We start from the raw sequence: 16,097 nt of genomic DNA on the forward strand, positions 1-16,097 counted from the left end.
CCCCGCCCCCCCCCTTCCTGCAAAACCAGGTTGTTTTGGCATAGGTAATTTTGATGTTGCTTCAATACGCATTGGGCCCTTGCCTGTCCCGGGTACTTGGCCCACCTACTTGAGTGAGTTACCATTTTTATTGGGAGACCTGGGGAGAATGCTGGAAAATATTGCTTTTACTGACACCCGAATATTATGACACAGTAATGCAAGGGAAATGCGCGACTATAGTCACACTTTGAGGTTTGCATGGCATTGTGAGTAAAAAAAAAAAACTTGTTGGGATCCATGAGGCACACCACCCAGCACTCACTTTTTTTTTTTGCTTTACAGAAATATCTAAAGTTGGTATAATTTCCCTAGACAGGCTACACCTTAGCACAGGAAGACAGATGAGATCAATATGACTTGCTTATCAATCTGTTCCTCAAGTACACACACATACTCGTTGGATTTGGCACAAGAGTGAGTGAAAGGTTCAAAATTTAGATTTTATTAACGAGATTTCACAAAAAGGAAATGCACTGTTAATATTTAAAAGGTTAACCTGAACCAATGACTCTCAGCTTGTGAGCTGTAAAGCCACGGCAAGGCACCAATCTCTTTACAGGCCATTCACACACCTGTCACACTTGACGCCAACTTTCATACCACCAGCTGCGGCTCCAGCACATTACAATACTCCCATCCACAGACAATGTGGAGACCATGTACACCCTGGCAGAGAGACAGAAAAGACCAATATTACTTGAAACTGAACAATTCCTTAAGTACTCGCACATACTGGTTGGATTTGGCATGAGGATGAGTGAAGGTTCAGAGCGTAAAATTCTATTAACAAGAGATTTAACTAAAAGAAAATGCACTGAAAATATTTAAAAGGTTAAAAACATGTACCAGGGGCTCGCAACTCATGAGCTGTAAAGCCACTGCAAGGCACCAACCTCTTCAGGCCATTCACACTCCTTTCATACATGAAGCACAAGACCAATCACATGCCAGCCGCGGGCCCAGCACATTCTAACATTCACATCAACAGACTGCGCCATTCAAGGGCCCATCACTTTCATACTCCCACATGACTGACACAGTAATCGCATCGGATAGTGGTTGACCGTGTCTGCAGTGGCGTTTGACTAACCAGAGTGTGTAATGACCAGCAAGTCACTACTCACACACTGCCAGACAAATGCCAGCCCACGCACACCGCCAGCCAAGCACCAGCCAACCCACACCGCCAGCCCATGCATACCACCCGCCTAGTGCCAGGCCACACACACTGCCAGCCAAGCGCAAGCCCATCACACCACCAGCCAAGCAACAGCCCACACACTCTCTCCTAGCCAAATGCCAGCCCACGCACACCACCAGCCAAGCATCAGCCCACACATACTGCCAGCCAAGCGCCAGCCCACGCCCACTGCAAGCCCCAGCCCACGCCAAGCCACGCCCACTGCAAGCCAAGCCCCAGCCCACGCCCACTGCAAGCCAAGCCCCAGCCCACGCCCACTGCAAGCCAAGCCCCAGCCCACACCCACTGCAAGCCAAGCCCCAGCCCACGCCCACCGCCAGCCCAGCCCCACCGGCTGCCAAGGGCCAGCCCAGCCCCACCGGCTGCCAAGGGCCAGCCCAGCCCCACCGGCTGCCAAGGGCCAGCCCAGGCATACCGTCATCACATTTTTAATAAGAAAGAAAACGCCAACCAATTGCAACTAGATACAAAACCATAACTACAAAAACAGCGGTGACTAAAAACATAATTCTAATGCCAACCGTGAAACTGAACAACAACTATATAAAATGATACAGACCAGGTAGTACACTATTAGACTCACGGTTGCTCCCAAAAACTCTTTTGAGTGCGATAAAATCTGAAACATGTGGGCACACACAGCCCAGGATTAGAAGAATAATCAGCACAGTGCATAAGACTCTCCTTCCGCATACCTCTTCACAAACAGACTCTACATCTCATACTGAGATTGTTGTTTTTGGGCGTGGGAGGAATTAAATCAGAAAAGTCTTTCAATCAAGCGACATCGTCCACCACTGCAACTCTTGGAACACTTGCATGTTCCACTACAACACAGCTGCCTATCACAGATTCCTGAAACTGAACAAAAGTCATCTTTGACGCAGGAGAACACCCCTTGAACACAACAAAAGCATTAAAAGTTGCTAAATTGAAGAGATGGGTGGCCAACTTCTTATACCAAATGTAAGCCTTCCGAACAGCAGTGTAAGGTTCCAACTTCTGATCTACTCTATCGACACCACCCATGTGCTTATTGTAGTCCACAATGCACACAGGTTTGCGCATTTCAGCAACCTGACCCCAAACAGTCGCAGGTGAAGTACTGTCATCATGGATGGTAGTCAGCATGTACACATCCCTCCTGTCCACTAATTTCACAGCTAGCAGTTCCTCGCTACACAAGGCACTGCACTGTCCCCTCCGAAGCTTTTTGCAAACACCCTCTTTTGGGTTACCTTTATAGTTAGAGCAGATTGTGCCACACGCAATAGTGTCCACTTTGAACAATTCCTTAACTTCTACACTGCTGTGCAATTGTTTACAAATGGTGACCTCTGTTAAACCGTTCTCTAGCAGGTTCCCACACAATGTTCTCAAAATCAAAGGTGGACGGACCACCAGGGGGGGTCAATAGTGGAATCAGTACCAGTGTACACCCAGAAATTATAGACCTATCCAGTCCTACTCTCAGACAACATATACATCTTAATTCCATAATGTGCCCTCTTGCTAGGAATGTACTGCCTAAAAAACAAACAGCCTTTGAACAGGACCAAAGACTTATCAACAGCTATTCCTTTCCCTGGAGTATAGATCTCTGAAAATCGATCTACAAAGTGATCGAGAACAGCCCGAATCTTAAAAAGATGGTCACAGTCGGGGTGATCTTGTGACCACATCAAAGCATTATCAACAAAATGCAGCCTCCGCAGCAAAAGTAAATAACCATCACGACTCATAATTGCAGGAAATATGGCCGTTGCCATCAAGTGACTGGTAGACCAATATGAGGCCAGGGACGGCTTCCTTATCAAGTCCATCAAAGTCAAACCCAAAAACTTCATCTCCTCCAGATTTGTGGGAGTCCACGGGGTAGCTTTAGAGCGGGCCTAAGTCTGGCACTGTTATCCCTTAAAAACTGTTCCACATACAAATTAGTCTGCTCAACAATCTCAGCCAAAAATAAATCATCCATAAACAACTGAAAAAACTGTAAAGGCAAAAAAAATCACAATTCACTCTACACCCTGCATCATCACTAAAGGCAAGCCATACCAGCTGCACCATGTTTGAATCCACCCAGAGTCCAGCATTTCCAGTAGGAAGCCTTGCAGCCTCAGGCTGCAATCCAGATTTCTCTTGCTGCACCATCGACACATCAGTCTCCTCCTCTCAAACGGGCACTTCATCTGCACTGAGAGTAGCTTCATCATCGGATGATTCCTCGTGGACCGAAAACTCACTGCTAAAATCTTGCACTCCCTCCTCTCCCTCAGGCATTGTCAGTCTCATAATCCTGCTTAGAGGAAGATTCAAAAAGCATACCAACCACCTGCTGAGCAGCAATTCTACGGCTAGCCATAATCCTTACTAATAAAGGTAACTTGTCAAAAAAGTCCACGACAACTTTGTACAATAAGTAATAAACAAAATGTGGCTTTATCACAAAGACCTATATACTCCAAAACTCACGTGCCAGCAGCAGCTAGACTCACCACCACCTACTCTGCAGACACAGTAAAGACCAACAATATCCCACTAAAAAAGAAAATTACACATAAGGCAACGCAAAACACATCATAAAAGAATTTCATGCTCAAAACACTAAATATTCTGCTATTATGATCCCACTTACAAAAATTCATACATGGATGACAATGCTCATTTGGAGTAAACACAACAAAAATGTTTTTCTTATGAAACAAATGCAACTATGCAAAACTGCAGATCAACCACTGCCGAAACCGCAAACAAGAATCAAAAGCTTTGCACTACTCTCAAAAAGGAGAAATAAAACATTACAATCACATATGCAAATAATGCACTAGTCTACACACTATCCACCAGCCAAGCAAAGGTGGTAGGTGGGCCGAAAAGCATAAGGATGATCTGCCCCCACGGGGAGCAGAAACAGCCAAAAAATTCACCCTCCTAAAGGGGGAGCGACCCTTTCCCTTGGGGTCACTCCCCAACACCAACATTTAAAAAATCCTGGTGTCTAGTGACTTCTGCCCCCCTTGGGGACAGATGGGCCTGAAATAAAATGGCCAATCTGGCCTCAAAGGGGGCAGACACTGCCACAATAATCCCCCCTTAAAGGGGAGCAAACCTTGCCCAAGGGGCCGCTCCCAACAACACTAAAACAATCCCCTGGTGGCCTTGTGTCCATACAATAAAATTGTGTTCAATGCATATGAGCTGCAGATTGCACACTGTGCATAGATCGCGACCTAGTGTTGGGCCCGGATGTTTGCAGTTTACTGTTGTCCTGAAAAGTTCTTTATAAGTCACGAGATAGGTGACTCCTCCTTAGAACCACATTGCGCATGGGCATCGGCTCCATCCCCAGATTGTTTTTTTTTTTCGCCATCGGGCTTGGATGTGTTTCCTGCACTCCAGTTTGGAACCGATTTTCCTTCGGCACGCAATCCTCACCCTGTTTAACGGTATTGTTTCTACCGCGTTACATTGACGCGATTCTCTACCATTTCGAAGTCTTCGATTCCGGTCGTCGACTAAGGCCTTTGGGCCTACTTAGGCCTTGCTTTCTGGCTCATGGTAAGAACGCCATTCAAGTGTCAATGTGGGTCGAAGTCTCCCCACACCGACCTACATGAGGTGTGCAACCTTTGACTTTCACCGGAGCACAAGGCCAAAGACTGTTCGGCGTATGCCTCATTCCGCTCCAAGAAAACCATTCGGGACCGCCTAGCCCGGAGAACTATGAGTCGTTAGTCCGCTTCGATCCCCAACGTCATCTTCGAAGAGGGCGTCGACGTGCCAGAACACCAGCACGCCAAAGAGTATCAGATCCTCCGATGCTGAAGACTCCGACGTCGAGCACATCACTCCAGGTCAACGGGTCGTAAGTAAGACTGTCGACCCCAACCCTTCCTCGACACCCTCAAAAAAGGTTTCGGTCACACCCTCCCCTTCGGGCCCGAATGCACACCGAGACACTGCTTCCCACGCCCCGCCTTCGGGCCCGGCAAAGAAGCCCACTAAGCCTTCAGGGGGCTCGAGCCAGCCTATTCCCGGTGCCAATCCTATACCGACACCGAAGAAGAAGCCATCTTCCTCTACTATGCCGACCGTTGCTCCGACACCTAAGCACACGGCGCCGAAGACTGGCAGCGGCTCATCGACGCCAAAACCGCATTCGGAGGCAAGTAAATAACCTGGTCGGACCACGCTACCGGGATGATTTCAGATAGTGAGAGCTTTTTATTTGAAGTAAAAATCCCATCTAATGTATGGCCTGCATTGTGGGTGCTTTGAGTGACTATCTGAGTCATGTCTAGACTCGCCATAGCTTCTGACAATGTCCTTGTGTCCTTGTCCATGCACTTTTCAAGATGCAGATTGAAATCCCCCAACACCGTAGAGTCCGGTTTGTATACCCCTGATTCCAGGTATGGGCTTAGTTGTTGTGTTAGTGACATAGTCCCTTTAGGGGGGTCTATATAAAAGGAGGCCTCTGAAAGTCTCGTTGGTCAGGTTACATTGAAACAACAACATTTCACAATCCGGGTTTCCGTCCTCAACTTTGTCTTTGGTCCTTATGGTACTGCGATGAATATTGGCCAAGGCCCCCCCCACCTCTTTTTCCCTTTCTGTCTGCTCTAATTATGGAATACCCCACCGGAATTGCTAGCGCTAGGTCAATATTCGATGCTTCGTCTGCCATGTCTCTGTAATAAAAAGGATGTCCAAATTATGTGATTCGATGAGTTCCAAGGTCTCTACATTATGTTTCACAAGAGATCGCGTATTGATAAGGCCTTCCCTGAACGCTTTAGGTGGTGAATTGTTGTGAGAGGGTCCTTCCCCATTCAACCCTTTGTTACCTGGCGTGTTCAGGGCAAAAATGCATCTTGGACAAACTTTGTTGTCGAGCTGCTGAAATGCGAGGCAGGTCGCTTTGGGTCTGAGGGCGAGTATATCTTCCCTGGAATACCCGATAACGTGGGGATCTGCTTCCGGACCCGCATGGGTTCTGGCCCCTGGCCCGGTCCTGAAATGAAAAATGTAGGGGGCATCTTAGCGATGCCCCTAAAAATTAACCCACCTCTAGTGTCCAGGCTGAGTGGCTGCTTTCAGCTGCCACCCCCAGACAGGTTTCCAGACCCCTGGGTCGAGTGCCTGCTGCTCTCTGGGGCCCGAACAATGCACATCCTGGGACGAGGGGCCAAGCCTCCTCCCCCAGGATGGGCAGGGTTCACGAAGGGAAAGCTTCAAAGGCTTGCCTTTGTAAGATTCCCCAGGCCACTTTCTGCTTTCAGCAACTGGTTCTGACCCCCACTTTGGGTGGGAGAACCGGCGGGAAAAATAAGTGAGCAAGAGAGGTGTGCCCACCTGTACCCACCTCTGCCAACTCCACCCCTCAGGTGGGGGAGGCGAGGTGAAGCGCAACTCTCAGTCCACACCATTTTGAAGACTGTGGAGACTCAGCCAACCAGGGACGGGCTCATGACCCCCCTCCCACTGGCGAATGGCATAATAGGTGGTGTACCCACCCCAGGGAAGGGACCCATTGGTCCCTGCCTTTTACCTACCTGTAATGCCCTTAAATCTAGTATTTAGGGGCACCCCTGAACCTTGCTTTCTCAGACAGGAACCTCCAACAAGAAAAGGACTGAACTGCCGTGCTGAAGCTAACAAGAGGGAGACGCCCACTCAGACAGGAACCTCCAACAAGAAAAGGACTGAACTGCCGTGCTGAAGCTAACAAGAGGGAGACGCCCACTGACTTGGCCCCAGCCCTACCGGCCTGTCTCCACCTCAAACCTGCTCCTTCGAAATCCCGGTGTGTCCTGCAGCCAGCAACCTCAAACCCTGGAGGACCTGCCTGCCTTAAAGCACAAACACTTTGTCTCCTGTGAACACTAGATTTGTTCACCTGCAACCTCTGGCTCCAGCTGGACATGGCGAATCCGCTGTACTCTGCACTCGCCGTCCACGGCCCGAGCTCGAGTGGGCAAACACCACGAGGTCCCCCGGCGATCTTGTCCCGAGATCCGGCGACCCCTTACCTGCCTAAAGCCTCCAGCTGATGCCTAAAGCCTAAATCCAGAAGGTCTCCCTAACCGCGACCAGGAGCTGGTAAGAAGATATGATCCCAAAAGGCACCCCTGCACCAGACTCCCCAGGGCCTTGTGTGTCCAAACCAACGGTGCCTGACCAACACTAAACTTCTCAACGTACCTCTCTGAAGTGGTGGGCGCACCCAGAAGACCTTCGTCCCCGAGCCTACAGTGCCTTTGCAAACCGGAGGTTTCCCATTAAAACCAACAAGGTGCCCGACGTCAAAACAGCACCCTGCGCCCGGCCACCCTAGTGCCGCTGAGGGTGCACCTTTTGGTGCTAATTTGTTTACCCATTTGTCCTGAGCTAAAGTCCAGGAGCTTTGCTCCCACAACCCAGTGGCCTGCTTGCCAGCAGCCACCAACCGTAGGCTCCCTATCCCCCTTTGGATAATATTGTACCTCAGCCCTCTGCACCCGTCTGCCCTAGTGCTGCTGAGGGTGTAACAAGAGTGCACTCTTGACCCTGAGGGAACCCTTGTTCTTACCCCAAAAGCTCAACTCCAAAGACCGATTACTTACCAGGTAACAGTTAACTTAATTTCTCTCCATAGGAATCCATTGACTGTGTTTCTCTGAAAAATGTTTTAAGTGTGGAGTTGATTTGTATGGAAACCTGAAAAATAATTGTGCAAAACTATTTTTACTTACCTTTTCTCCAGGAAATGTCCCAGTGTGATATCTAGATATCACATGGAGTAGAAAAAGTAATCTCAGTAGTAACGTAAAAGTAGTTTACCTGTCCTTTTCATTGCGAAGTTGAGACAAAGTATATGTACAGCATTTCACAGTATTGCATTACCAGTAATTCAAACTGTAACCACTTCAAAGAACACTTACAATTGTATTTCAAAATGTATATTTACTGCAAAGTATTTATCAACTTCCCTGTGCCAGGCTTGCTTGGTTCTAGAAAATAAAATGACTAAAAGAATATTTTTATACAAAATCAATTGGTCTGAAGTTCAGTCTTTGTGTATGTGAAATCATTTGCTGATTGAGCGGGTACAACAAATGCTTAACACTATCCTCCGATACTACCTTACTGCTCGACCACACTACCACAAATAAAGAGAAAGGTTCTAGCTAACTTTGCCTCTGCCTACCTTTTGAGGTTCCACTGGACTCTGTGCACACTATACCTCACTTTGGTATAGTATATACATAGCCACCTTCCTACAATGTGGATGTGTTGATAGTGCGCCTCCCTTTGAACCTTGGCTTCACCATCCTGCAGCTGTATAGCAGACTATTTTAGGAGAATGGTGAATGCGCCGGTACATTTCGATGTTATGAGTCTGGGGTACCGCAAAGCTGGCAGTCCCAAAACAGCGTGAGCTCTGGTGTAAGAGAACTCTGTCCTCCAAGCGCCAGGCGAAAAAAGAAGCACTGGACAACCTTCAGTTGTTCCATGCCAGTGTGGTTTGTATAGTTATGATTTTTTCTTTGATAGCACTCTGAGATGGCTCTTATCGCTTTTTGTTTTTTGTCCTTCCAACCTAGATCCTTTGATTATTTTGTGCCAGGAGATATCAGGCAGGTGTGGGCCTTGGACCCTCATCCTATATTGTGTACATAGGTTCTCTGCAGGTCTTACAGCCCTCAATGGTGTTTTCCATATTTGGGGATCCTACAGACCATATCATAAATTGATTTTTAGTTATTTAAAAAAACAAACCTGAATGATACATGACATTTCTCAAAAAGAAATGCATAAATACTTGTGCTAATTGAGGTGCTGTAAAGTGATGGTGTGGCTTTTCAAGGAGGCTAAGGCTTGCACATGCTATCTTGTAATGTTTGTACCAGTCAATAAATTGTGGCAGAATTGCAGCTTATGGCGCACTTTTGATTTCATGAGCCGTCAATCGCCTTCTGGAAACAAGGAAAGGTACATGCTTTCTAAATTCGAACTTACAGAAAATATTTTTGTTGACTTTCACATGAAGTTGTTTTAGAAGGTTATGAGTCCTCAAACCATCTGATACGTAAACTAGTTATTGGAGCATGAGGCCACATGAGTACGATTCTTTGGGCTTCGAGTCTGAGAGAGGAAAAAAACTGTAAATATCCCTTTCAGAGAGGTCTTGGTGGCTTTATGTGCGAAACAAGTCAGTCTACGCAGTCAGTTTAAGAAGTAATTTCAACAAAGATGCTAGTTTGAGGCTTCTGTGACAGCCTTCCTCATACATGAACGTGTCCATTATAAAAGTCTACTCCTGCTCCTCATTGGGCCTTCTGAGTGATTACAACCTCTCATGCATTGGCACAAATTAATTTATTCCATATGTGGCCGGCTGGGACAAAAGCCAATGTATTCTGGAAATGCTGTGGATTTTGTTCCATACTGGAGCTTTGGGGGTATGGTGTTTTCCGAAATGCTATGCAAAGTCACAGGAGCAGCAGATACATTGTACTAGCCAACCATTCAGAATTAACCTATGTATCACTTGTTCATATGTAGGCCAAGGTAAGACCACCTAGCCAACATGTTGGGCAGAAACTGGCCTTATGCCTCAAATGTTCTGGTAGTGCTGCATTGTGCGACTCATTTGCTTTGGCTCACCATCCGTAGGCCAGGGGTGTCTTGTGGGGATCCTGGAGGACTAAGTAATGACTGGCTTTCAGGGTAACCAGTGACTATCTATACAAGTTACCCTTTTAATCCGTTTTATTTATATTGAGTGAACATACTTAAAATTGGTTAAGGATCCAGCTCTCCTTGACCTATGTTGAATGTCTGGTCTAGACTCTCTAAATTCCATAGTATTGGTATTGTTTTCTAATAGTTGTTTTCCTTTTAAAGGGATAACTGATGAAGATCACATGATGAAAGTTGAAACTGTTCATTGCAGTGCTTGCAACGTTTATGTTCCAGCTCTATACAGTTCTGTACAGCAGCATTTTAAATCACCTGATCATGCAAAAGGCAAACTGGTAAGTTCCTCTGTAAGTTTTATTGAAAATCCCCATTTCATAGTTTCTACTACTCAGTAGTTGTTTTGGGTAATGCTTCATACATTCTAAGCCACGTTTTTAGATTTCCTTGGAGGATCTTCCAGTTAGAGTTCGAGCTAATCCGATCACAATCCAAGGAACAACCCCAATCAGTTGACACTATGGGCAATGCACCTTCCTGTGAAGATTTCTCTGCTTTCTTTAACCAAAAAACTGACAACATAAGGAGCGATCTCCTCATTGACGCAAGCCTGTACTCCAAACCCCACCGCATAACACCCAATGCTATGAAAACTGAGTTCCTTCTGATCTCACCTCCCGCGAAAATCTCTACCACTCAAACCTGGCTTAAGCACCTAACTGCACTCAATGGCCAACCGACCATCGTGGATTCAGCAAAATCTTTAGGCATAACACTTGACGCCAATCTCAACATGCAGCAACATATCAGCAAGGCAGCTAAGGGAGCGAACTTCCAAATAAATACCTTGAGGAAACTTAAACCCTTCCTCCCAGCCAAAGACTTCCAAACTGCAGTACAAGCACTAGTCATCCCTCGCATAGACTACGGCAGCATCGCCCTCTGCGGTCTCCCCCTAACTACAACTGCACCCCTAAGAGCTTCACTAAACGCGGCAGCGAGACTCATCACTGGATCTAAAAAACACTCACATATCTCCACTGACTTTAAATCCCTGAACTGGGTGCCTTTTGAAGCCAGAATACATCTGAAAATTGCCTGCATGACGCACAAGGCTATACACCTGAAATCACCCGGCTACCTCACTCAGAAGTTGACAATTTCCGGCGGGTCCAGAACCACCAGAAGTACAAACAATCTTCTGCTGAAGCCTCGAAGATTCCGGAAGGAAAAAACTTACAAACGCTCCTTCTCAGGAATGGCGCCTAGGATCTGGAACTCACTCCCTCCTGAAACCAGGCTCATCTCCTCCACTCTTCTTTTTAAGAAAGAAGTTAAAGCTATCCTCATGGCTAAATACACTTGAACTACTACTTTTGATCTTTAAGACTCTGCGTCGATCTGTACTACTTGTTTGATCCCTTTGCACATGTGTTTTACTTGTATTATTGACCTACCTGATTGGTCATGCTCCCTCTTATTTGTACTGCTTGCATTGATGACCTACCTTCCTAACTATGCTCCCTCGTGTACCCACCCTACCACTCACTTACCCCATGCCTTTGTAAAGCGTTCTGTTATCTGCAAAGATCTTGTTTGCGCTATATAAAACTTTCAAAATAAAAAATAAATAAATAGAGCATTTGTTGCCAGACTACTGATACACTTTTTCTTGGTGTGCCCTGGGTGCCTGCCAATCAGGTTCCCAGGGCCTGTGCTTTTTCCCTAAAACTAACCCAATTGGCATCTCTGGCCACAGGTCATCCCCTGGTAAATGGTACCACAGGCACTGTGACCAGGGAAGACCTCTAAGGGCTGCAGCGCTTATTGTGCCACCCTTAGAGGCCCTGTACCTTTACACCCACACACTGCATTTGCAGGCTGCGTGTCTTGGTACAGAACAAAGTGAAAAAGATTCGACATGGCAGACATCCCTGTGTGCCATGCCCACACACCACTGCCCTGGCATACATCAGTAACCCCTCTAGCTGGGTGCTCTATGCCCGTGGTGAGGGTACAGGTGCTTGAACCCTGTACCCCTTCAGTGTCCAAGTCAATTCCTGGGCACTGTAAGTGCAGTGCTGCCATTAAGAGTATATGGTGCTGGGAGTTAGTCACCACGAACTCCATAACACCATAATGGCTACACTGAAGACTGGGAAGTTTGGTATCAAACTGCTTAGCACATTAAACCCACAACGATGCCAGTGTGGGATTTAATGTAAAATGCACCACAGAGGGCAACTTAGAGATGCCCCCTGAATCTCGACCAACTCCTAGTGACCTGACTGAGTGACTGCTTAGGCTGCCACCAACAGACATGTTTCTGGACCCCTGGGTCGAGAGTTTGCTGCTCCCGGGGGCCTGAAACCATGCACATCCTGGGACGAGGTGCCAAGCTTCCTCTCCCAGGATGGGCAGGTTTTACAAAGGAGAAACTTCAAAGACATGCCGCCTTTGTTAAGCTCTCCAGACCATTTGCTGCTTTCAGCAACTGGTCCCCACTGGTTCTACCCCCTACTTTGGGTGGGAAAAACAAGTGAGGGAGAGGTGTGCCCACCTCTGCCAACTCCACCCCTCAAGTGGGGAGGCAAGGTGAAGCACAACCTCGAGTCCCCGCCATCTTGAGGATGGGGGGCCCAGCCAACCAGGGGCAGGCTCCTGCCCCCCTCCCACTGGAGAGTGGCAGAATAGGGGGTGTACCCACCCCAGGGAAGGGACCCATTGGTCCCTGCCCTTTACCTACCTGTAACACCCCTAAATGTAGTATTTAGAACCTTGCTTCCTCGGATCCAGCAGCAACCAGAAAAGATAAGGAGGACCGAAGAGCCGTGCAGAGCGAACAAGAGGACGACTCCCACTGACTTGGCCCCAGCCCTACCTGCCTGTTGTGAGAAAGTGCCATCTTTCTTGCCTTGGTATGCCCCCACTTTTTTCTGTACTGCTGATTTGCTTTGACGGAGTGTGCCCTGGGCTCCTGCCAACCAGGTACCCAGGGCCTGTGTTCCTTCCCTAAAACTGTGTTGAAACTAAAACCCAATTGGCATGTCTGGCCACCTGAATAGGAGTTGTCCCCCAGTGCAAAGCGTAAGAGCCCAACTTAATGGTTCAATCCAATAATGTAAAAATCTTGAGAAATGCAACATGAGTAGTTGTCATCTATTTTAATGACTGTTCATCAGTTCTAATGTTCACTGCATATGTCCATTAATCATCGTGACATAGTACATATGAATACTCTTAAATAGCTTGACGATGAAAGCATCATAACTCTAACTCAATGGTATCCCCTTCCATCCCAATGCATTTCGGGCATAAGTTCTGCCCTTCGTCAGGGAAATATTCTGAAATAAAAACACATGAAATAGATCCTTACAAGAAGATCCACACTGCACAATCTCACAAATTCTATACCATGAAAAAACAACCTATACTGTGGTTGTCTAAAATGTGAGGCTGTATGCAACATCAGTTCCCAATGGTATTCGGATGTGCAGGATTACATGCACCTAAGTGAAGCACACGAGTGAGCGAAAATCAGAGAGAACTGTGTACGAACAAATTCTATGAACGTGACATGCAGAGGTTAACCGGAAGAAGATCAACGAAGCGCTTGTGATCGAGGTGCCGTGATGAAAGATTAGTCAGTGGATAAACCAAATTTTTTTTTTAAATTTTTTTTTTTTGTTGAAAGTTTTATATAGCGCGAACAAGATCTTTGCAGATAACAGAGCGCTTTACAAAGGCAAGTGGAAGGGTAGGGAAACGAGGGAGCATAGTAGGAAGGTAGGCCATCAAGTTAATGTAAATAGTAAAAATATTACATATAGTACAGGTATGAGGTAGCATGGCATAGTTGGAAGGTAGGTCATCAAAACAATGTAAATAGTACAAATATAGAAAATTATACAGATATGAGGGAGCATGAACCTGAACAATTAGGCCAATACAAGTAAAAACACATGTGCATAGGAATCGGACCGGTAATACTGATCGACGCAGAGTAAATCAAACGTAGTTGTTCAGGTGTATTTAGCCATGAGGATATTTTTGACTTCTTTCTTAAAAAGAAGAGTGGAGGAAATGAATCTGGTTTCAGGAGGGAGTGAGTTCCAGATCCTAGGCGCCATTCCTGAGAAGGAGCGTTTGTAGGTTTTTTCCTTCCGGAATCTTCGAGGCTTCAGCAGAAGATTGTTTGTGCTTCTGGTGGTTCTGGACCTGCCGGAAATTGTCAACTTATGAGTGGGGTAGCTGGGTGATTTCAGGTGTATAGCCTGGTGCGTCATGCAGGCAATTTTCAGCTGTATTCTGGCTTCAAGAGGCAGCCAGTTCAAGGATTTAAGGTCAGGGGATATATGCAAATGTTTTTTAGATCCAGTGATGAGTCTTGCTGCCGCGTTTAGTGATGCTCTGAGGGGTGCAGTTGTAGTTAGGGGGAGGCCGCAGAGGGCCACGCTGCCGTAGTCTATGCGAGGGATGACTATTGCTTGTACTGCAGTTTGGAAGTCTTTGGCTGGGAGGAAGGGTTTAAGTTTCCTCAAGGTATTTATTTGGAACTTCGCCCCCTTAGTTGCCTTGCTGATATGCTGCTGCATGTTGAGGTTGCTGTCAAGTGTTATGCCCAAAGAGTTTGCTGAATCCACGATGGTCGGTTGGACATTGAGTGCTGTTAGGTGCTTAAGCCATGTTTGTGTGAAAGATATTTTCGTGGGAGGTGAGATCAGGAGGAACTCAGTTTTCATAGCATTGAGTTTGAGGTGGTTATCGGCCAGCCAAGATTGGGTGCTTCTGATCGTTGAGTTCAGACGCAAGATGTCTTTGGGGGATTGTAGCTTGAGATATAGTTGGGTGTCATCGGCGTACATGTGAAAGTGTACATTGGAATCTTGTAGCAAGGAGGTGAGAGGTTCCATAACTAGGTTGAACAAAGTAGGGGATAGGCAGGATCCTTGGGGGACACCTAACGAAACAGGTACTGGAGAGGACATCAAGTTTTTTGCTCTTGAATTTTTGAGACCGGTTGTGTAGAAAGGAAGTGAACCACTGAAGAACAGTCCCAGAGAAGCCCATTCTTGTATTTAAGAGTTCGAGTAATTTCTCATGCTTCACCGTGTCGAATGCTGAAGAGAGGTCAAGAAGGATGAGGAGGCAGGTATCATTTTGATCTAAAATTTGGAGGGCGTCGTCAATTATGTGAGTCGTAGCTGTTTCAGTGCTGTGCCCTGCTCGGAAGCCTGATTGATGAGGGTTGAGGAGATCAAACTGTTCTATGTGCTTTGTCAGTTGTAGTTGGACGCATTTTTCTAACAGTTTGGCGAGAGGGGGAATGTTGGTAATCAGACGGTAGTTGTTTAGATCAGTGGGGTCGGCTGTTGGTTTCTTCAGTAAAGGTGTAACTTGTCCAACTTTGAGGGCGTCAGGGATGGTTCCTTGTTGAAGTGAGCTATTGATGATTTTAGTCCAGAGTGGGAGGAGCAAAGGGGTGAAGTCTTTTACTGTGTTAGCAGGAAAAGGGTCAGTGAGGTGATTGGATGGTTTCAGGGTGCTGAGTATTCTGTCCATTTCTTCTTCAGAGTAGGTGTCAAAGGATGACCATGTCTCATTGTTTTTTAGTTTATTGGGTGTGATGCAGTTGGGTTTTGAGTAAAGGCTTGCGTCAATGAGGAGATCGCTCCTTATATTGTCAGTTTTTTTGTTAAAGAAAGCCGAGAAATCTTCACAGGAAGGAGCAATGCCCATAATGTCAGCAGCTGGGGGTTGTTCCTTAGATTGTGATCGGATTAGCTCGAACAGTTTACTTGGACGGTTTTTTGCTTGGTCGAGCTGGAGTCTGAAGAACTCTGATTTTGAGTGTTTTATTTTCCTGAAATATGCGTTTCTCTTTTTCCTCAGAGTTTTTAGGTGCAGTGTCGATGGAACTGATCTCCAGGTGCGCTCTGCCATTCGCATAGCCCGTCTATCTTCATTGAGACTCCCGTTGTACCAGGGGTTGGATATCTTGGTGGATACTCTTTTCAGTTTCATTGGAGCGGCCTCATTGATTATTGAGGCCATGGAGTTGAGATAGTGGTCAGTTAGGTACTGAACGTCAGTAACATCGGTAGGGGGGAGTAGGAGATTGCAGCTGTTAGGGGGTAGAGAGTTTGGATTGAGTTTCCTCAGGTCTCTT

General features: G+C 46.6%; 1 protein-coding gene across 1 annotated transcript in view; it reads left to right on the forward strand.

The window, feature by feature from the left end:
- Positions 1-16,097, forward strand: part of LOC144756356 (DBIRD complex subunit ZNF326-like) — a 254,068-nt gene that overhangs the window by 134,662 nt on the left and 103,309 nt on the right. Inside the window, exon 8 of the mRNA XM_078646121.1 lies at positions 10,136-10,266. Coding sequence (XP_078502247.1) covers positions 10,136-10,266 — 131 coding nt within the window. The remainder of the gene's footprint in view (positions 1-10,135; positions 10,267-16,097) is intronic.

Source organism: Lissotriton helveticus, chromosome 1_1 (genome assembly GCF_964261635.1).
Source record: "Lissotriton helveticus chromosome 1_1, aLisHel1.1, whole genome shotgun sequence".
Taxonomy (NCBI): domain Eukaryota; kingdom Metazoa; phylum Chordata; class Amphibia; order Caudata; family Salamandridae; genus Lissotriton; species Lissotriton helveticus.